Raw genomic sequence first — 23466 nt, 5'->3', positions numbered from 1 at the left:
CATGAGCTTGATGAGCATAATCAAAACATTTGTTTGTAAAAGGTTTAACTTTCCTGGGAGCTCTTCACACCATAAACTCCCCCCCAACTACCATGTATTTTCAACTCATTGAGTAGATCAATTTATCCACACTCCACCTCCACCTGTATGAAGTCTTATGGCAAGCTTGAATTTGACTTTAGAGCTGCTCACTGCTGGAGGTCTCTCAGTATGCTGTCCTCAAACAGGTGGTTTCTTGAGGTGGTGACCATGCACAGAAAAAGGCCCTTTCTTCTAACACTGAACTGAAAGCTGCAGAGAACAAGAACAGATATATTATCTCTGAACGGCTTGCTTGGTCCTTCTAGGCTTAATTGAACACCTCCATTCTTACCAGAAGGTTGGGCTAGATAATCCTAGGTGCTCTCAGTGTGCCAAGCTCTTGATTTTGCTTCTGCTCCTGTTTAAATAATTCCCAGTTTCACCTCCTTAACCTCATTAGCTATCCTCCATTAACTATGCTGTATATGTATCGAGTATTTGGGTCATCAACTTGGGGCTTTGGTTCTCAAAAGTTCAGTGATATTTTGATATAAATTTTATATTATTATGATTTTTCCCAGCTTAAGGAATGCATTGCTTAATTTAAATTATATCCAGAACTTTATGGGATCCCAGAATATGATTGCCTAGCTTGGTTCCTGAATTCACCTCTTCACTTACACTCAAATACTTGTCTCAGCTCTGGCAGCCCAACTCCCTTTACCTCCTCTGACTTTTGGGTAAATACCCATACTCACAACAATTTAAATTCTTTGCCAAGTTCTGGTTGTTATAATTTTTATCTCTCTAATATCAGTAGATAAATCAATAGAGTGAATATTCCCCATTTTAATCTACATCTAAATCTGCTTATTGGCTCTAAGTGATTTTTAATTTTTTCTCCTTGTCAATAGGAACTTTATTTGACAGTATATTTAGATACAGTTTTATCCTTTTTACAAGCTACCAATTTCTAACATAACCCTTAGAGAATACATAATCATACAGTATTATAATAATTTTTTATAAAGTTTGTAGGTATTCTTAACACTTCAATAATAATTTTGCTGTTAATATAGCTTGAATTTTTTTTTAATCAGAATAAACCCATAAATTTTAATACTACCTGTTATAATAGTCCATATTAGTTTTTATTAAAGGCTGCTCTTGGATTTCTAGAAGTAGTACTCACTTTTAACATCAGCATAGAGACAATACATACCTTGACGTATCTCTGGGGAGGCCTTCAACATCAGTTTGAATTCATTATTATCAGACTAGAAGATGACCTAATCCCATACCCGTAACCCACAAACATAGTCCTGTTAACATAAATAGGACAACATAGAAGAATAATGGATTGCAAGGGTTTTTTTGTTTTTACATTTTAAAAGATGTTACACAGTTCAATTCTGCATTTCGAGATACAAAAACATGAGTCGGTTACATTCCTGTAAGAAACTAATTACCCCAGATTTCCAGGAAAGGTGAAGTTGCCTGAAGATATGGGAAGCTGGACTAGATGACCCAATCTAAGGTCCCTTCCAACTGAGCTATTCCATGATAAAAACATCCCTATAGCATTTGGTGAAAAGAGACATCACATCCCAGTGAGTCATTAGATATTTCAAAAATTGTCTGGGAATGTCTTTCCTGCTGGTGCTTCTGTTGTGAAAAAATAATTCAGCCTTCTTGGTTAGACTTGCTAACGGCCTTATTGCACAGACTGTTTCTTCTAGAGTGGACATGAAGAAAAAGGATGTTTAAACTCAACTTTTTCTTCTCTCTGAGGGTGTGTCACTATCTTCTCAGTGGCGGCTTTTCCTAATGCTTCACCAGACGGTCTCCTGACTCCACACGGACACACCGGTAGTAGACATCAGTGCTTTTGATGTGGGAGATCCTGGAGGGGAAGGAAAAGCTACTGATGGGAGGAAGAGCTTAAAACAGGATTTCACCTGCAAGTTGTGGAAGGCAGAACAGATGTCTTGGGGGCTAAACAACATCAAAAAATGACAGCAGATCCCGGAGGGTGACAGCAGGAGTTAGGGTTTAGAATTTACTTTGCCCATGACTCAATGGAAATTGAGTAATATCTACAAATACATACACTTTCCTCACACCAGAAAAGAAAAGGCTCTTTGGCTCGGTAGAACTGTTACAGAGGTAACCGGACAGCAAATTCCCACATACCCGGCTAATTACACAGAGAGATGCACGAGACCCTCCTTCCAGGTCTGCCTAGTAGAAAGCATCTCTGTAAAAAACATTTGAAGAATTACTGTAGTAAAATTGTGAGTTTTGCATTTCTGGGTTGTATGAAAGAGAAATGCTTTGCAAAAACAACATGTGGTTTTTTTCCTCATATTTAAAGAAGATATTTACAATAACTTAACATTTGTTCAAATGGCGAAAATCCCTTTCAAGCATGTAACATTTCTGAAAAGCTTCATAGCTACAATAGTTTTATGAGTCATTTATTAGAAAAGATTGAGGTTTTTAAGAGGATCCAGCTGTAACTTGCCCTGAGCACTGTACAAATTCTTTAGTAAGTGCTGATGACTTTTTTTGTGTCTGCATGATTGAAAAAAATGCCCAGTAGTTTTGTTTATCAATGCAAAAGCTTGTTTAAACATATTCAGCACTGTGTTCCTGTTTTTATTAAACATAATCTGTTTCTATTATTAAGAATGCTTTCATACAAATGATCAAAATTACAAAACCTTATACTTCAGATTCACAATTTGAGAAAATGTAATGGTGGGAAGTTTTGAAGTTTTCTGAAGGAGGAACACTACAAAATACCTCTACAGTGTTTTGGCTTGGGGATAAGTACTTTAAAAGCATAGAGCACACTGTTGTTTTTTCACCCAGAAAAGAGAAGTAAAATAGATTTTTTTTTTTTTGGCAAATTGATTATCCTAACTTCCACACAAATCATCCAAGTAAACTGAGCCTGACTTCTCCATTCCAGCCCTTCTGGGAGCCACTGTTTGGCACCACTGTTTGCTTGTGCCTTCCAATTATCTGAAGGAAAAGATAAAGAAAAAATAAGGTTAAGGGGAAAAAAATCTTGGAAAAAACCACTTCGCTGTGACGGTGTTTGCTTTTAAATATTAAGAAAATAATCAGTAAAATCTGCTCTGCCTTAGTGGGTCACCTGCTGTCCCTCAACTGATTTATTTCTAGATTCAGAGGTTTTGCCTGAATGTTCTACCTGTGCAAACCAATAAAATGCAACAAGGTGCCAAATGCCCACGAAGCCTCATGCTGGGTCTGCTGCCCTCACCAGTGATGCGCTTACTACATGTTCCTGGAATAGCAGTTTTCCTTTTGAGTTGCTGATCTAAAAATGATGAGTCCTGCCAGAACTGCATCGTTGTCTGCCAAGATTAAGGGAGAAACAAAAGAAAACCCCTTCTGAAATTCCTCTGATATTTTTACCCAGACAACCTCACAGATCCCAATGGAGACTTGCGGCTGTAACTCAACACACGATTTTGCATAATTGGACGCATCTTAAATTGCAGTCTTCTAGAGTTGCTAACCCTGGAGTCTGACCTTGGCTTTAATTTTTAAAAGTTTACTTTGCTGAAGCTTCTCCTTCTCGACTTCAGCGATATTCAAAACAATGACGGAGCAGCTAATAACTACAAAGTGGGCAAACAACAGAGCGCTCATCAAACTTTTTTGCACTCGGATACCATTTTAAACACGGGTGATATTAGGAACAGAGCATGATTTAAATGTGCTTTGACATGGGAGATGATACCAGGGAAGATAAATGTTTTAAATCAAACTCTATTTAAGATAAGCACGGCATACAAAGTAGCTACTTGACTCTTGAATTTAAAAGTGCAGTTATTCAGATACATACTTAAATACACAGAACTGTATCTGGAAAATATGTTCAATGAGCAATTATATTAGTAAAGAAAACACAACGTGCTCAGGCAGTATGCCATTTTATTTATTATTATTCTTCAACTGATTTTTACAACTTGAAGTGCATGCTCTATACTGATTTGAAGCCAGATTGAAAGTACAGGTGCATCCAACACGTAAGAAAGTATTTCAATAGCTGAAGAAAACACTTACACTTCGAACTGAAGCTGTGTAAACTAATGTCTTCAACCGCTTAGCTGTGTGCCAGAGGAAGGGAAAGCCTCAGAAAGAAACACTGTTGCTACTGCCATCTCACAAAAATCCTGGGCTACAAACACGTTATTTTTTGTGTAACTTTACCACCAGACAAGCCAAAATATTTCATTGCAAGGGACCAGGATTTATATTCAACCCCAACTTTTCCTCTACATCAGCAAAGCTAATTGCTACTTTGAAAACAGGCGTGCTAAGCATCTGCTGCCCTGGATGTAACATAGTCATTAAAACCAGAGCAAAGTGGGAATAACTCTTAATATTGGAATTTAGTAGCCTTTTAAGCTCATTTTGACCTGATATAATGTCAAAATTTGGCATTAATGTCAAAGCTTGAAAAAAAAGAATTATGTTTATTCAGAATTCCACAACTTTCTGCTTAGTAAAGGTCTAAAGACAAAAAAAGGAAAAAACTTTTTAAGAGGATTGAGTCTCCTGAGTTATCCCTGCTCATGAGAAGTGGTCTGAGAACAAGAGATTCACGTTTCTTAGCAGATACGCTGCCAGCTTTTCTCACAGGCAGCAATAAGCAGTGTAAACTCCAGGGCCACATCTAAAATAAACACATTTTATACCTGTGGGATGCAGGAAGGTTCAGTTTTCCAATGGTCTAAATAATTAATATCCAGCAGTTGAGAGATACAAGCTGATACAATATACGGTGGTGCCATCGGGTACCGTAGCAAAAGGATAACAATAATCCAAATGTCATGCTGAGAATCTGCTGCTGTGCAAACTGCAAGGGCTACAACCAACTTGCTCAAAGGTTTTCAGATGCTGACTCAGCTGTCCAAGTACCAGTCATCAAAGAGAAAAAGATGAAATCCTAGAAATTTTATAATGTGATGATCTTATCCCTCAGTATCTTTTAAAGTGCTCTAATGAGGAAGCATTGCCTTCTAAAACACTTCAGAAAAAGAATCACTTCGTATTTGGGATTGCAGTGAGCGGTTATTTCAGCTGGCCAGTATTACGCCAGTAACTCTTCCCAAGCTAGAACGATGGCTACTTTGCATTGGGGATTTATTGAGGGAAGGATGTTTCCCAGGACATCACAAAAAAAAGCGCTCCTCCCAGAAGACCACCATTTTACTGAAAGATTTTAATTTTAAAAAGAACTCTGCTAGCCCGATATCTCCCCTTTATAACTGCATCACTGTTTATCAGTCTTTGAACAAAGCATTGACTCCACTAGCCTGTAGTCAGACTAAAATCCGTAATTTTTCTCCCAAAGTCAAAGGAATCAAATAAAGCAGTAAAAGATTAAATATTTTGTCTATCTGCTAATTGTCCTTTGGGTAATAAATAAATAAAACCAGGGGCTTGTAATCAAGCAATTTACTTCGGGGGAAATTTGTTTACTTTTTTCCAGGCACTAGGAAAATCTGAGAAATCTGTTACTGTTTGTGTTCACAGCATCTAACACACTCCTGAAATGTGATGCTTACTGTAGCTAGTTAGTTATTGCCGCCTGTCAGGGAACAAGTTATTGCTTCTCATGCCTACCACAGGAAAACTCAACAAGCTCATTCTTCACCTTCCATATTCTGAAAGAGAAGCTGTTCCCTTCCACAGATACCATATATCTTCGTATTTGATCAGTCTTCAATACTATCGAAAAACCGTCTTACTTCTCTCCTAAAATTAACATTTCTGCTTTTTTTCACTAAACGCACAACTCCCAATTGCTAAAGACCATCACCACTGAATGGCTTTCTCCTACTATTTCTGAACACCTTCGAATCTTGGGACGTGGAGAGATACTGTGGTTGTGAGAGAGGCTTAGGTTTTCCACAGAAGAACTCTCTTTTCTCCAACGCCAGCTTTTTTTAACACACATGCTCAACCTCAAAGCACAGCTATCCACTCAGTTACAGCAGTTGTCTTCTGCAAGTCTACATGTTTCTTAGAAGGATACAGAGAAAAATGCGGTCTCCTCTTTATTCAGATGAACTGGCTGAATCTAATGAATCGAAGCTGAATGGTCTCATATTTTCAAGTTAGATGAGGAAGATAACGACTGTATTTAACCCAACACGTCTCCAAACTTGGCAACTTTTCAAACAAGTTAATGATGTCCCACATGACATTATCAACAACTGTCACTTTTTACTTCGAACGCTCTTTGGCTGACACACTTTTGCGTAGTAAGCCGAACAGGAACAGGAAAGCTTTGTGGGCTAGCAGATGAAGCACAGCCCGACCAACCCATCCTGATAGATATTCATTTGGAAATTCATCTGTTTCTTTGCTTCCTTTCCCCTAAGACTACAGTAACTGTAGTATATCCCCACACCCATATTCAAGAAATCTGTTCTCACCTTGACGTTTATTTCACTATGTTTTGCCCTATCTAGACTGTAGCTTAGAGTCACCCTTCCAAAGTTCAAGAAAGTTTTCCAATGAGCCCTTCAGAAACTTGCTTTGATCCCAGTTTTGGCAGTCATTTCTCGTCACATATTTCATTTGTTACTGTAGACATAAGTCGCCATCCGAAACAGTCCAAGAGCAAAGAAGAGGAACAGCCTCCAAATATGGTGAGAGCTAGGCTGGTTTCTGGAGTAGTTTAGCACATCGGCATGCGTAAGAATGAAGAGAACTGGAACAAGTTTTAAATAATGCTCTAAATAGACTGTGGTGAAATGTGCTTAACTTAAAACTACATAGAAAATCCTGAAACAGATAAAAGAATAGCTAAGATCCCATTAGTAAATATAACTGTCGTGATCAACTCCAGCAATAAAATATTGCTTCAACTCTCTGAAATCATGTCTGATGAAACAAAGGTTAAGCACAAGTCCTCAACTTAGTATTTGGTTTGTAAAGAGCTAGTAACATTTATACCATCAAACACAAAGGATGAGGTTTTTTCCAAAGCAGTTATGCTGGACAGTTATAATAAAAATACTTACCAGAAAAAACACTCCTCAGTATCCACCAACTGAATCTTAATTCAGATCACACAACTCTTTTGCTTTTAATTAGGATCATTTTATTTCTCCCCACTGCTGTTGGATGTTCCTTTCATTTAGTCTCTCAACCTCAAATTCACACTACTTCACAGTATTCTATGTGTGGATTATGAGGAGGTCAATTACAAGAGGATCTCAAACAGCAGTAATGTTAACCGAGTGAACTGTTACATGTATTGTAGCCAACAATAATCTGGCCCTTAACAATAAAGAAAAAGTTATTTCTACAAGTTTCTAAATGTAAAAATAGAAAAAAATAGGAAGTTTTCTATATCTGATCGTGGAAACATGTAAGCCTAGTATTCACACTCAACATACTTCACACCCCCCAAAAAGTCAAGACCATATCTCACAAAGCATCAATGTTTTTTTCCCTGGTGCGTAAGAGCAGCACCTAGCACCTGTCGTAAACTGATTCCTATTCTCCTGTCCTCCAGTTTATAAAGAAATAAAGCAAATTTGATGCTAGCCTATTGGATAAAAGAGCACCTGAGGCTACATACCCAAGTCTAGCTGCACTGCAGTTCAACACAAAGGTTTGTACAACTTTTTTAGGATAACCTTATCTCTCCCAGAGCTCATTTTTAACTTTTTAACAATACACAAAAGAGTCTATCAGATACTTCAGCTCTGTATACTTTGGAAAAGAATAATTTGGAATCTCACAGTATTACCTTACAATTTAAAATATGTAATTGTGGTAGCTTTTGAATCACAAATATAAAATACTGGAGCACATATCTATTCAGGAATTACATGAACACCTTAGATTTCTTCTTGTTATACACATTTAATGGTTTAGTTTAAAACAGCACATAAAAACTCCTTAAAAATAGTGTATTGAAAAATGCTTATCCAAATGCAATTGCTATGCACAAGGCAAGACTTTTATTTTAAAAAAACCTGACATTTTGCATTTTGTGCTTCAGTGTTCCTTAAAAATAAGTACTAAGTAATCTACAATTAGCAAAATATAAGCATATTTAAGCTGTGAATTATAAGTTAATGCAATAAGCAGCTTTAACGGGGAAAACATTCTGTTAGGAAATAGAAAATACTCATAGCTGGAGAGTCAGCAGCTGCTTTTAAAGGATGTCATTAAGCTGCCATTATTTTGACAAAGCTCTGGCCTCAAAGAGGCGGATAATGCATTGTAGAAGTCCTTGGTAAATTACATAATATTCATTAAATTTAAATGTAGACTCTTGATGCCTCCTGTAAAGATGTCCCAGGGAGTCAATTTTCAAGGAATTCATAATGTAAGCAGCAAGTTATCGGAGAAGGAGACATTCATCACCTAAGAAGGCCCTGAATGAATCATTTAGAGGAGGTGATATGACACATTTTGGTGGTTTATTCGTTAGATTCCACAAGACCCTAAGCCAGACACCTACTTCAAGGAACAACTGGCTAGCCACGCGCTGCATACACCAAATTTCCTCAGACACTTCCTAACTTTCCTAGGAAAGTGGTTCGTTTAATCCCTGAAGTTACACTAGGGAACTGAAAATGCAGAGGTGACAGCTGGCTAAAGCACTGTGCTTCTGCGTGATGCCTGCCTCACGCCCAACACCTTGGGAACTAACTCCCACTTTTTTGGGGGGTTTTCATCCTGACACTGATCTCGCTAGTGAAGGAGGCTGCGTTAATTCTTCTTGTTACAAATAGAACCTGGCACGTGCTGGGCAAATAGATCCCTTAAAATCTTAATCCTAGTCCTACTTCTTGTTGTTGGTTTTCTTGGATCCCAATGGTGGAATCTCCCCAGTGTTGCTTCCACTCATTCCCTCTATGTCACAGAGCAGATATTGTTAAGGCTGAAACTAAAAATCATCCCATGAAGTCTTCCCCCTTTTTAATATTCGGCTTCATTTAAATGTTGCATGTCCCTAAAACCTGTTTAAGCTGCTTACTTTTAAAGTATAAACATGTCAGTATTTAGCCACGGAGGTACTTTTCTCTGCTAAATCATCATCCATTTATCAAAGACCGATCTACGTTGCTAAATGCTGTAAAAACACATTATAAATACATTGCAGTAATCTCCATGTAATAGCCATTGGCTTCCAGCACTGACTATACAGATATTTATATAAACATTACACAATGCCACACCATTCTCAAATTGGACTGTACTTAGCCTTCTATCATCACTACTCAATAAGCAGTACAGACAAGAGAAAGCAGCTTCCTTTAGTGGACAGTCTCATTCCTATCTCTCCTAAAATGGCACTATTACAAAATAATCCAACATTTAATTTATTAATGCAGAATAAGAGACGGGATTTGTTTTTCATCATCATTATTTACAACTTCACTAACGTGCCCAATGTTACACAAAAGCGCAACGTATCCCAAGTGTGCTGCAGCCAGAGCTTGCGCAACACTCCCATAAAAACCAAATTAAACAGCTTAAAAGATGGAAATGAAATCCTGATTTTTGCTCTGTATGGTTCCATAAAGAATTAACACTAATAAACATAACTGGAGAGAGAATTGTCCTTAATGATCCTTCTAGTTTACATCTAAATATTTCAATAGCTCTTTAACTGCTAAACTGTATTTAAAATATCCTTGAAAACCTACGGGGTCGAGATGTTAAGTAATGAAAACTCAAAAACCAACTCCATGCTGGGGAAACTGGAAGCTCTTTAATCACGCTGGGCTCTTACCTTGTCAATAGGATTACGGTTGGTATCAACTAACAAACATTATGCTCTGAGGTAGGGAAATTGCGCTGGCTCCATTTTCAAATGGGTATAGGAACTGAGATTAGTTACCAGATGTGAATTACAGATGGAAACCTGTATTTAATATGCAGCACGGTGCTTTCAGAAACCTGCCTTCCTCCTCTGTCCTCATTCCTCCTCCACTCACTCATCGGCACACTTGCAAAGTCAGTGAGACATGGGGTGAAACAACTGATGGAAACCTGCATAACAAAGCATGTGTAAGTACGTGGGCATCTCAAAAATTGACTACTATTTCCCGTAACCACCACATTTCATGGATACTTCAAAGAGAAGAACCCTTTCTAAACCTCCTAAGCCCATAGCTGTATGATGACGGACCTAGTCACAGAGAAATTAACTGCAAGGAAAGGAACTGCATCCCAGTGAAATTCAAGCCTCCAAGTAACCGGGTGAACTACTCACAACGTTCTTCTCCTGAGCCAGGATCACCCTTCGTATCTCAGCATCCAGACAACCTGCTATGGTCAGGTGACGGACTTTGGTGTCTTGCTGCCTCAAGGAAGAGGAAAAGAAGACAGGCAAAAGAATTTTTTTTTCTGAGAAGAGTGTTGAAAAACTTGTGGGAGCATTGAAAAAAAATACCTATGGGGCAGGGAGGTGGGGGAGAGTGCTCCAGTTTTCTGTCATTCTGGCTCGGTTTTATTCTGTCAAGCATGAAGACAAATATGCATCATGTTTTCCATATCAAACTTTGCACAGTATTTGCCCGCATGCTAAATGCAGTTCTGGTCTGCAGTGCCAAAGATCTCCTAGTTATATTTACACAACCACAGAATCAGAGGAATGGTGCATTTAAAGGGACTGCAGCTGTCACATAAAAAAAAAAACAGACATACATATTAGCATATTTAAGAACATGCCCTTTTTTTTTTTCCCCAGTGAGTTTTGGATACTACTGAAGAAATTTCCCCTAATGGCTGGCTGCCCTGCAAACAGCTGGGACATTAATTTAGAGCTGTCCTTAAGGAGACATATCTCTCTACGGTCTGAGCATCTAAACAGCATGGTTCTTATGCACACACACTTAAGCGGAGCTTAGGAGTTGCACGCTTTCCGTAACACAGATTAATATCACAATTCAAGAAATATTGCGGTAGTGCATTGTGGTGCTTTATTAGTGTTAGACATGCAATATTTATTTAATGAACAGAAATTAAAATATTAAGATAACATTTTAATCAAATTAAAGGAGTTGAAGTTGCAATAATGAAAACAAAAATAAAGTTTTTCATGCATTCTAAGTTTATAGTTCTCACATGTGCATATAGTCGTGATTCTGTACCATTATTAAATGTAGACAAACTACCATCGATTGCACGAGACAAAATCAACCCTTAAGTTATGAGTAATGATCTTATCTTTCTTCCTACATAACTTGGATCTTCAGCTTTTTATAGCACATTGTAATACAAGACATCTGGAAGCTTCTAAGATGAATAGGAATGGCTCTACCATTTGTAACACACAGTGGCTTCTTCAATGTACAAACTATGAAAGGTAATGCAAATGCCCACCATGACTTTTTCAACAGAAACAAATCTCAAAACCCTTCATAAACAGATTAAAGTGCTACCTATTGCATATTAAACACTTCCAGTGACTGTATCTACATTTAGAAGTCATAAATCCCTGAAAATAGGGTTTCATACCAAAAGTGCTGACAGACCCTTAAATTTAGCATCATCAACACAGCAGCGCTATAATCCTTCACCATGTACTTCAAAGAGAGGAACATGCTTCAAATATCACCATTTTAAAAGCCCACAGCTAATGCCTCTATCGTATCTACAACAGTAATGGATACACAGAGCAAAAAAGCATGAGCTTACTTTGCACACTTAACGTAGAACAATAATTTTTCTTTAAAGCTGGAAGTGTAAATAAACCTCCAGTGCAGCAGTAAACATATTAAGACAGCAGTCCTGTTTGTTTTAAGATGCACCTAAGAAAGGGCATTATGTACAGAAAGAAATGCAGACTAGTACCTAACGAGCATGATTTTCACTAGGTCCCCAAACCATGAAACCTTTCTAAATGCAAGGCAACATTTTCACAGCTGGAAGAATACAAATAGTTCTTGATACAGAGCCAACAGCAATAAATGTAGTTATGTATAATCTAGGGAGAATGCTACATTCATTACTAGGTGGAAAACCAAGCTAAACTTAAAATACAGCAGCAAGAGGTAACATATATAAATATTAAACATCATTCTTGAATGGCAGAAAGTTTAAATTTGTTACCTACAACATTAAAGTATGGCCTTGATATTTGTTCTTTAACGTAAGTAAAGTACACAGCTATGAGCCGAGCTGTTTCAAAGGATAATTTCAAAGTATAGCGTGTGCACGGATGACCTCTTATGCCAATTTTTGAGAGAAAAAAATCAAAATAATGTGGAGATGTCCAAAATTTTCATCCCTACATTGTAAAGGGCAAGAAAGACTGATCATAAGTGGCAAGCTATTATGGTTTTAAAATGATCTGCAAGCAAGTTTATAATTTTATCCTATGGGAGAAACAGACCTTTCTTTGTTTTCAATTACTCTGTATGAAATGTTTTCATTCAAAAGCTGCGTGGTTCAAAAAATACATGTGGGGTGAAGATGCTTTTCAAAAATAATCTCAAAATATAGAAAAATGTTAACGTTTTCTTTCTAAGCAGAAAATGACATGCATGTAGTATTTCCAGGACTGCTCCAAAAGCAGCCTATATCTTTAGTTATAAGAACTCTATAAAAATATTTTCACAGTTCTAAATGCCCCATTCTGCCTCTCTTAGTAACTTTACCTTTTCCTAAATTGCATTTGTCGTTCTGCCCTCTTTCTTGACAAACTGTTAGAAACAAAAGGTGCTTTTATTCACTTACAGATCAGATAAAGACTAGATAGCACATTCAAAGCTTCACTAAATTTCTTCACTAATGCACAAAAATTGATCTTTTCGCTACCTTTAATCTGCTTATCGTTCTTGGTATGCAAATATGTCAAATGATCTGCTTTTAGTCAATTATGCAGTTTGATATTCTACATTTACATTCTAAAAGAAGTGATTTCAGAGGTGCTAAATATAGTAGAGTTTCATTTTAATAATTATAAGTTGGCTTGCAAGTGAAAAGTCATTGGAGCATATTCTCTGGTTAGTTTACTTGTTAAACCCTATCGGTGTGTATGATTTAATCATTGCAGATATGGTCCTATACCAGTTAGTTTGAAAATGACTGTGGAATTCAAAAGAATTGCACTAGACTTCCCCATTAACAATATGAGAAAACCACTTGCTTTGGACAAACACTTGAAAATGTGTAAGAACTTCTATGGAAATACTGAGTAAGTGAAATACATCTTGGTTTAATTAGGAAATTATAATCTAATTGAGTGCAAAACCTCACTTCCAACAGTAAACGTACCATAACTTAGTACATAACCTTTGGCACTTCGAATATATTACAACAAATTTACAGTCATTTAGATCTTAAGTGGGTCAAAAGAACATTCACGTGGTTTATGAGGTACCGAACTTGATAAACCCTTAGGTCGCCAAAAGAGAGACCACCTGACGAAGTGGGCCAGTTCCTGTGCTACAAACCTCTCAATGCTCAGCGCTACCATTAGGTAGGGCTTCAATCACTCGGGCTCTGTACAGGCACAACGATCTACCGCTAAGGGATCCCAACGGTGGGCTGGGAACACTCAAACTGCATACATTTCGGGGGCACAGCGCTAGGGGGATGGGAGGTAGCTGCTAAAAAAAGAGAAGAAAACAAAAAGAAGAAAGACGAAAAGAAGAAAGAAGAAGAAAAAGCCAAAAATAAGTAAATCTCAGAACAATTGTACAAAGAAATACTTTTTCTGACAAGACTAATTCTGTGCTGTTATACAATACTAACATTGTCAAAAGCATTCAGTAGATTTTTTCAACTTTTCCAGATCATAATTATTCAAGATATTACTAATTTTTGAAGTTTTAAAAGTGAAAACATATTTAGATCTTTTACAACAATGAAAAGATATTGGAATTTAATTTCAAACTTTTTTTTCCTCCTCAGCAACAGCCATCACATGGTGCTGTAAGAAAAATAAAACCAGATCAGGCATAGAAAAAGAAAAGGAGGAAGAAAAGACAGTTTTCTTGAATCCAAATCTAAAATATTCTCTTTAGTTTTTTTTTAATATCATCTTACTGTTTCACAGCGACAGACAATCCAACTGAGACTCTTATGAAGGAAATTAAAATCTAGTTATGTTAATATTGTGAGGATCCTCCTCCTACAGTATTTTCCCATTCTACTTTCATCACTGTATTTTGCCAATTTATTGAATAACAGATACTTTTTTCATATGTCATTTTACAAACAATTATTAAATAATCAGGAAGACATTTACTACATTCTTCTTTCATTTGCCTCAATGAAAACTGACTTTTAGAAGTACTTACAAGGAATACAGATTTTTTTTTAAATGAAAAGCCTTTCTAAGTACTCTATATGTGTTTAAGCAACATAGTCTATTTCTAAAGGCAGATACGTCGGTGTCATAAGATTTAAAAACCCTAAACCAGATATCTATCATGTAAAACTCAACCTTAAATTGAGTCAGTTCTATATTTTTTGAATTATCATTTCTATTTAAGTCAGTCTGTTCATTTCTCCTACATTTTCACTGTAGTAGACTTTGACTGAACAAAGTATTTATATCTTCATTCCATACTTTTCTCCAGTCCTACCTCCGACTCTATTAACACTGTTCAAAGTACTTTTAACATATAAAAAGGCATGCAATAACTTCATACAAAAAGATCCTCAAAACAACCTTATGTCATGAGCTTACTACCAAAGTTCAATCATTATACACAAAATCCAGCATTTAAGTGTAAAATAATTGATTCCAGCATGTGCCACTACTGAAATGGCATGGTATTTTTCACATTGTTATACAAAAAGCACGTTGTACAGAATACAGCATTTACTCTGCAAAGATTGTGCATCACTGTTTTCCTCTAATACATGTAGAACAAACTACATTCCATTGCAACAAGCCACACTTAGGTTTAGTAAAGCGTACTACACTGGCTTGAAAACAGTGGTCTTGATGGCATGCTGTAATATCAGAATCAATATATTTGCATAATACCAATAATCACTCAAGAAAACATTCATAACAGCACAGGCTTCCCAGTTGAAACTGCCACATGGCGAATATGAAGCTATTATACAAACTGCATTAACATATTTAATGTGTATTATTTACTCTAGTGTAAGTATTCTGTACCTAAGGTGTTTTCAAAAAGAAAAAGTTATTTAGCTAATCTAACAGTAACTTTTGGCAGTCCCTGCTAGTGTTCAGAGTAAAAAACAAATGAAAAAAACCCCACGTTGTAGTCCTGTCCTCTCCTGATTCCTGGAATTTCTTAGGCAAAAAGGAATGAAAAGTCAAAATGTTAAAGTGTGATTTCCTTCCACTAACGTATTCAGCAGAAAGTACCATCTTAGCTTTTGGAAAATTTGCCAGCTTTTCGAGAAGGTTCATATGGCACTCTGAGAATACTAGGTGTTTCTTCCATTACTCGTACAAGAAGATTATCAATGTAATCCTCAAGTTCACGAATATGGGTGTCCTTCTTCTTAAGTTGCTCTTTATGTTTCACCAGCTCCTGCAAAACCTCTTCGTAAGTAAGGTTACGGTATCCTGCAGTGGCATCGAAAGGATTTCCATCCTACAGATAAAAAAACCACCAGATTTTGTTAAACAGTTCAGTGTTCTGAACAAATCGATGGGTTATTGCTTTTCATGTATTGCTCGTGCACCTCTTGACAGAAATGACTTCTCTTGGACAACTTACGTCCATTTGCTCAAGAGCTTCTGCCTCCAACACCCCCACTGGAGCAGAGAACTGGAGATAGCTTGCCCAGTTCGAAATAAGTTTCCTATGCTGTCACCTTAGAAATTAATATTTTTCTCAGTGAGATGTATACATAGTTAATGACCGTACGAGCAGTAACCTCCAGAACAGTTAGCAGGTCCACTTAAGGAAACCAACTATGTGGTAACCTTAATTATAGAAGAACAAGAGAAAGAGCCCTGAGAATTCAAGTCCTACTTTAAGTTTCCTGAGTTCTCACCTTTTGAGCATATCACAGCAAAATATTTCCTAACTCTAAATGACATCAGCCCTCATTTGTCTTTCATATTCTACTTTTAGTTATCAGTGGTTCTCCAGGCCTTGGCCTCTGAATCATATAATAAAACTTTCAATTTTAAATTTCAAGTGAAGGTAAAAGGCTGCACCTTGTTTGCACCAAAGCCCTTAAGACACAAACGTGTTCTACTAAAAGATCTTGCTTGCCTGCTTGTTTGCTTTAAAGCAGAAGAGGCCCAGAATTAAGCAGTAGGGAAAACAGAATTATTTCTGTAATGATTTCTGACGACTCAGTAAGTACAGGTATTAGCAGAGATGGACAAATTAGCTCCCTTAACAAAGGGCAACATGTGAGCATAACACTATAAACCTGAACGTCTTATTTTGTGTGAAGAAGAATTAGCTGTGACCTTAAGTAACCAGATTAAGAAAAATCTGGAAAGGTAGAACTGAGAAAGACTGTGAGAGTTGGTTTACAAAAGAATTAGCACTGTTAGACATGCTAAGCAGTAAGTTATCTGATTCAGAAATGGAGACATTTAAAAGATATGGAACCTCTAATAAAGTTAAATAATCTAACCTCTCAAATCCTGCACCTCCAACACGGCAGAAGAAGAACACAAGATAGCTTTTGTTTACAGTAGAAACTTGTCATTAAAAATGATAAAGCTTGCACAGCTAGGAAGCACACCCCATAATATAGTCATATTAATTCCTTTTCCATGCTCCATGCCTTTTCTCTCCATACAGCTCCATATTTGCACATTGGCATATGTCGAATCATTAAAATACGCAGGTGGCCAAAGTTTTCAAATAAACCTAATTAAACGTGATGGTGCACTGCAAATAGGCTGAAGCACGACAGATCAATCAGCTTCTCTCCATCAATTATATTCTAATAGTAGCTCTTGAAAATGTCTGCTTTTAAGAGTTTCTCACTACTTTTGAGTTATTTAATGCCACGTTTATGTACCTGCATTCAGTATTTTAAACTTATCAAGTTACAAGATTGTAAGTGATCAATAACTCCCACTTTATTACAATGGGTAACTTGATGAAATTTATAAATTGGTTAGTAATTGATTTCCATCAAGTATGGAAGAGAAAATAACTTCACTTTGGGGTCATTATATTTTTAGCACATTTTCTTCTACAAGAAGGAAGTAAAATTTTCTCTTTATGGTACTACATTTCTGTACACTTTGGAAAAGACATCATTAACACTTCCATGTCTAAAATACAGGGTTTGCCCAATTTTCTGATTTGGCAAAGGAACAGGGATTAAGATGCAATGATGCCTTTAATTATTATATAAAGTTTACTGGAAAATTGTGTGTAATACATATGCTTTAAAGATGTTTTGTCATACGTATGCTCAATATGGAGGGAAATAACCTATCCTAGTAATTACACAAGAAAATTCTCGTTAAAAGGATGTTAATGCTTAGAAATAAATATTGTTAAAGTTAAGAAGATTTTAAATGTTCAGTTTGAGCAAATAAGAGATACTTAAATGTATAAGGAACAACTGTATCTTTACAAAAACAGATACTACAATTTTAATACAAAAAATTAATCTTATAATGAATTATTAAGGAAAAAAAGATTCTTAATAACAAGCTAGGCAAAGAATGATTGTCTCAGCTACAAAATACTGTTGGGGTATGCACTGACAGCCAGAGGAAATGGAGTTAGATAAAATGAAGGCCTGGCAATCTCTGATCATCTCTTTATTGTTCTAATGAGGAATTCTGCTCTGGGAATATCTTCTAAGCTACTTTCACATCTTTTGTCCTACTTACTTCATCTTCCTTTCAGTTCTTAATTAGGCCTTAAAGAGCTCACGCTGCCCTTTCAACTGGCTACTGCTCCCATTTAAACACTTCTTTCAGAGACAGGTGTTGGCACCAGAGTAGAAGGCATACAAACATAATTACTAAATGTGATGCACAAGGAAGAAATATAATAACTTGGTGAGGGCTATTATTGCAGAACCCAATAATAAATTACTTCAAACACCTTAGAAAGCAATCTTGAATATTTAAAAAAAAATATTCAAATGGTTTCATTCAAAACTATGGTTGAGATATAGTTTCCTCTCCTAATTTGTGTTTTGTATTAAATGAGCACCACCTTATAATCCTACAACTGACATTTAGGATAGCGGGTATTCTATAAGAAAAATCATCAAGGATTTCTTTTATCACCTTTAAATCCTTTAAATAAAACAATTCACATCTTATTTCTTAAAAGAATTAAACTGATGCTTTTACCAGCAATAAATTACATGATTTGCAGTAGCACATTTGCAAGCACATAGAAACTGTAATTATGGTTACTTTACAGACAATAGCTGCTAAGTTAAATCAATTTTTTTGATGTCGCTTTTTGTCAGAGATTAAGTAACCGCCTGGTGGAATTCAGTTTACTATCTGATCAAAGGCAGCCTTCATATACTCTGACATCTCCCACCAGTTACTTACATTATAAAAACTTGGGCATTTACAATAACATCAAATGTTGTTACAAATCATTTACATAAACCAGCAAAACCCAAACAGTACAAAGCCGTATTTGCTTGTGACATTTGTTTTCTGTAAGTTTTAAAGATTGAAAACAAACTCAGTTTTAAAGATTTCATCTATTCACAGAACAAATTCTAGTAAGACCACATTTTCCTTCAAACTAAGATACTGCATAGGAAATCTGTGGATTTCTTTGGTCTTTTCTTAGTACACAATTTATTCTAGGTACTTTTAGAGTCAAAGTGTATTTTGAATAATAATTTCGAGTATGTCTATTTTTAGTGTTTCCTGAGAGGCTGTTCATTTATTATTTGTATTATTAATTCCCTCATTTATCAGTTCATTACTTCCATTTTGATTTGCCATCTAAAGACTGTCCTGAAGTCTCCAACTACAGCAACAGGAAACTCCTGTTAGGTCAACTAATACACCGCTGCCTAATGCAGAGTTCCTCACCTGACTGCTACTTCTCTAGTCATCTGAAACAGCCCAAAGCAACAGTTTTCATTTTCTGTGCAAAGATCTGACTTTTCCCTTCTTCTCTATATCACACCAGAAGCACACTGCATATTGAGTGTAAAACTCCTCTTTATTTCCAAATTTATATTATGTCTGTAATTTTCTAATTAGATTTTCTGGGTATGTCAAAAGAAAAACAAACACCCCCAAACATTTCCTTATAGGAGGTTAAACAAGAATAATAGCTTATATTGTGTCAAGCACCAATTAGCTGGCATTTACTGACAGCTTTCCATAACACTTCATAACTCACCATTGTTTTCCTGAGGTCCTCAATGCCAGAAGGATTCATAGTAAAACTGTAGGAAAAAAACAAACCCCCAGATATTAGCAGTGCATACTTATCTGACCAAATCATCTACTACAAGACACTATTGAATTAGGTACATATCTAGAAAATATTTAATATTATTTACTTTCTTGATTTGTTGAACTTAGGAAAAGTAGGAAAATATTCAAAGCTAAGGGAAATTTTCATATAGTCTTTGCTCATAATTTTTTGTATTTTTCATATTCTTTTTGTCATAAAATTTGAATAAGTAATGAAGAGGTGCAAGAAAGAATATTATGGATTGGGCTTCCTTAGCTCTTCTCTTATCTCTAGACTTACCTCAAGCTTCTAAGCAAAAAGAGATACTTAAATGAAATATTCTGGAAACAGGACCCTGGGATGAGATTGTTAAAAAACAACAAAACAACCCTGTAGACTAACATGTATTCCCAGCTTCCTTGGCAGCTGCTAGAGGAGAAAGGTCCTTTAGAAATGCCAGTGAGATCACCAGCTTAAGTCAGAGCTGAAAAGCCATCTTCTGTCAGCAATATTTGTTTTGTAATTAAAATTCAATAAATAATCTGTTATTTTATAAACCTAGTGATTGTCCTACCATACCGAAAAGCAAAGCTATTTCATGATGTTGTTGAGACTTTTTCTTCCTCAACTGCAAAAGTGCAGCTGATGTTGATAAAAGCAGCCATCGTCTAAGCATCAGGTCTAAGAAACGGACCACTGGTCTCTCAGGTTGATGTAATTATTAGCAAATATCTTCAAAAATCAGTGCTGCTATGTTCTTACGTACTTGGTGCAGCAAGTTGGGAGAAAAAACTCTCTGAAAATGCGTTCAGAACTTGGATATGGCTCACAAATACTATTTCCTTGGTAGCATCATAGCAGGCATCATTTTTTCACATCACAGAATCTACTACTTAGATTGCACATACTGGCTGTCCACGGTGATGTTTGTTGACTGAGAATAATGCAAAAAGTTATAGAAATATGTTTAGACTTTTTTATTTTAAAGGTAGCTTAAAGTAAGGAACATGTATTTCATGACTGTTCATCACTGTTATCTGAATTTATAAGCCATATATTTCATGGTGTAAAAGTCGAAGGGATATCATTTACAAACGTAAATTACGTCAAATGTAAAACCTCTTTTTTTTTTTTCTGTAAAAAAACTTCATTTACATTGCTTTTTTTTTTTTCTTATGTTAAAATTTTTCATCCTGTAGAAGTATTTTTCCTTTCCAAAGCAGGCAGTCTTTTGCTCATACAGAAGTCCTGTGAACCATCTGCTGGACCGAGGATATTAGATAAAGATTGGATTACACGAACAGTCACAACTAGAAATCAAGAGGTGTCTGACAAATCAAGTTCTGGCTAATTCCCATTATACCTGTTTGTAACAGTGATCCACAGCAGTCTGCCTAGTTTGCTGGAGACCAGTTCTGAATGAGAGGCCTCTTTCATCGGGTATTGTCTAAAAGCTAAAGGCAGGAACCCTCCCTCACAGCCCGCCTTTTAGTTTCACACTGATGTGTCAAACACATGATGAACTTACTTCATTCATGGCTGCCTTTTGTGATCCGAGCACAAAAAAAATGAGTTAACTGAACTGGATCGAATTAGCTTGGTGAAAACCAAGAATGTCTCTATTTAACGAAGTGTGGCGTTAATTTGGGATATCTTTCTTTTGGGACTGTTTCCTCATGTTAGACAAGATATAGAATAATACGGCCTGACTGCTCAACTGAGTGACTTTCCGAAAGGTTAAAAAAGCAAGATCTTTCAGGGCCTTGAATGACTTTATAGTTTCTGTGAAATAAGTTCTAGGACTCTCATAGCAGCAGCTTAAAAGAAAAGCAGCAGTCCTGGCTCTGAAAAGTTATGTTTGCAAGTTAGAACTACAAATCAATCGCAAGGCGGACTAATTTTTTTTTAGCTAAAAAAACTGCAATCATTTCCGCAACACTGTGGACATTGTAACCACAATTACAAAAGAGAACATCTGCGTATTTTACATGAAGCAAACTGAATATACTTGCAAAAAATGTAAAACTATTAAACAAACTATTCCCCAATAAAAACCCCAACCCTTCTTACTCATATTTAAAGAGATATGTGGAAAATATACTGCTTCTCAAAGAAGAAACAGGTGCTGAGATTGCACATAACATTTTTCTGTCTGCTAAGGAAGGTGGGAGCTCCGCAGCCTCGCTGAGCCCCGCAGGGTTTCCTGCCAGCGATTCCAGCCCGAGGTGAGCGTGAGCAGATGCAGGCCCTCACCGCCGTACCCGTAATTCACCGTTCGAGGACCAAGTAATACCTCAAAAGAAAATACTGTAAAATTACGAATGCATACAGTTGGGGCAGTTGCATGTGTGGTGTACTAAAATTCATGACAGTGTTTATTTTTTAATTTAAATTTCATCCCTACCTTTACACCCCTAAAGTTGCCATCTCACTTGAGTACTGGTAATAGCTTACAGAAAACACGCCTCTAGGCCTACAGCCCGCACACTCTACAACCATCACAAGCCTCCTTCAAGCAGCCATTTTCTTGACTTCCTGAAAGCACTCTGAAATCCTTGATCTAAGAAATTATAAAAAAATAATGTCATTTTTTACTGTCTCAAAATCACAGTTCATGGTGATAACGCTAGTTATAATCTGGTCTCTGTTTTTTCTCCAAGGTTTGATAAATTGGCAGGGAGCTTTTGCTACGGAAGCATGAAAAAAACATGTTCACAGCTTGGGAAAAGAGTTTTTCAACTTTTTTTTGAGCGCAGTTTTCTGTGAACAGTGATGGTATAAAAAAGTGGCATTGTGGAATTCTATAATCATTGTTTCTCAATTATGCCCAAACTAAATTTGCTCATTTTTACTTGTAAAAAGATGTTTCTTTTCTAACAAATGGACTTTCTGCCAACTCACTCAGAGAACTGCAGTCAAATTGGGTTTCTCTGGCTTGTCGTCACTAACACCATGTGTAACTCCCAGGTGCTGTTATATCCGAGTATAACGCCTCCTCACTGGACACACCATCCAACCTACACAAACTCGCTTGACTGCTCCTCTTTCTGCTCACTGAAAAGAGCTCATCTACCTTCTTGTGCCTGTGTCCTTCATCATCTCAAGGAATCATGTCATTTTCTACCTCTTCCACTTATCCAGACAGGGCAAGAAGCTCCCCTCTCCACTACTGTGGAGTCTAACATGTCGCAAGGTGATGTCCCAGGTTCCATAGTGATTTATAACAGTTTGTCTCTTACAGCTAATAAACTTTCATTTACTCTGATCACCTTCAAGAAAGCTAGGAACTAGGTAAATCACACCAGCACAGATTCAAAATCAGTAGCTACCCCACTACAGGTAGAACAGATCTCTTCAATCTTGCACAGCAATTAAGTCGTGTCCTCCATTTCACTCATCTGGGAATTCAATTAGTTTCCTAAACAGTTACTTTATATCAGGTATTTTTAACAGATTAAATCATTATTTTATTGCTTGGGATATAACTTTTTCTTTACATGTACATTTTTGCTCAATAGTAAAGTTTGTTTGAATTTCTGGGGGTTTATTAGATTGGATTTCCATTTTAGCCCATCTGAGACGAGAAACCTTTCCTATCATCATGTTGCTGGGGGGAGAAAAATGCCGAGAAATAAAAATAGTATAAGGTAATAATGGAGACAGACATACTATAATGCTGACTCTGTAGAGTGTTTTGGATGACTATTTCATAATCATAGCGAGTGTATTATTTTATACGTTCTTGTTATTTTCTCTTTTTAAATATGTTTGATTAGAACAACATGAAACATACTTTTTTTTTCATAACACTTTTTTGAGGTAGTTAAATACTCACATTGCGTGCTGATTATCTGCAGTTTGTATAGAAACTTCATCACAGTGGAGTTGGGTTTAGGATGCATCACAAGCTCAAATTTATGACTGGAGCTTGTAACTTTGTCTTTTGAAGTTTAATGGTAGTTAAAAATTCAAACATTAGGACTAGTGGCTGCTTAAATATTTAGCTTCTAAATACCTAGAGATTAAAGCAATGTTTAAAAAATCTTTTCCTACAACTGATTTAAACATT

At 36.4% G+C, this 23466-nt stretch overlaps 1 protein-coding gene across 1 annotated transcript in view; it reads right to left on the bottom strand.

The window, feature by feature from the left end:
* Window positions 1-15392: 15392 nt before the first annotated feature.
* The window catches only part of RAB11FIP2 (RAB11 family interacting protein 2), a 29255-nt gene continuing 21181 nt past the window's right edge, over window positions 15393-23466 (bottom strand). The window contains exons 4-5 of the mRNA XM_009952222.2: window positions 19341-19386; window positions 15393-15620 (exon numbers count right to left, since the gene is read on the bottom strand). Coding sequence (XP_009950524.1) covers window positions 15393-15620; window positions 19341-19386 — 274 coding nt within the window. The remainder of the gene's footprint in view (window positions 15621-19340; window positions 19387-23466) is intronic.

The sequence above is a fragment of the Leptosomus discolor genome, chromosome 6 (genome assembly GCF_034619465.1).
Source record: "Leptosomus discolor isolate bLepDis1 chromosome 6, bLepDis1.hap2, whole genome shotgun sequence".
NCBI classification, from domain to species: domain Eukaryota; kingdom Metazoa; phylum Chordata; class Aves; order Leptosomiformes; family Leptosomidae; genus Leptosomus; species Leptosomus discolor.
The sequence above is the reverse complement of the archived record's forward strand: the minus strand, read 5'-3'. Positions and strand labels throughout refer to the sequence as shown.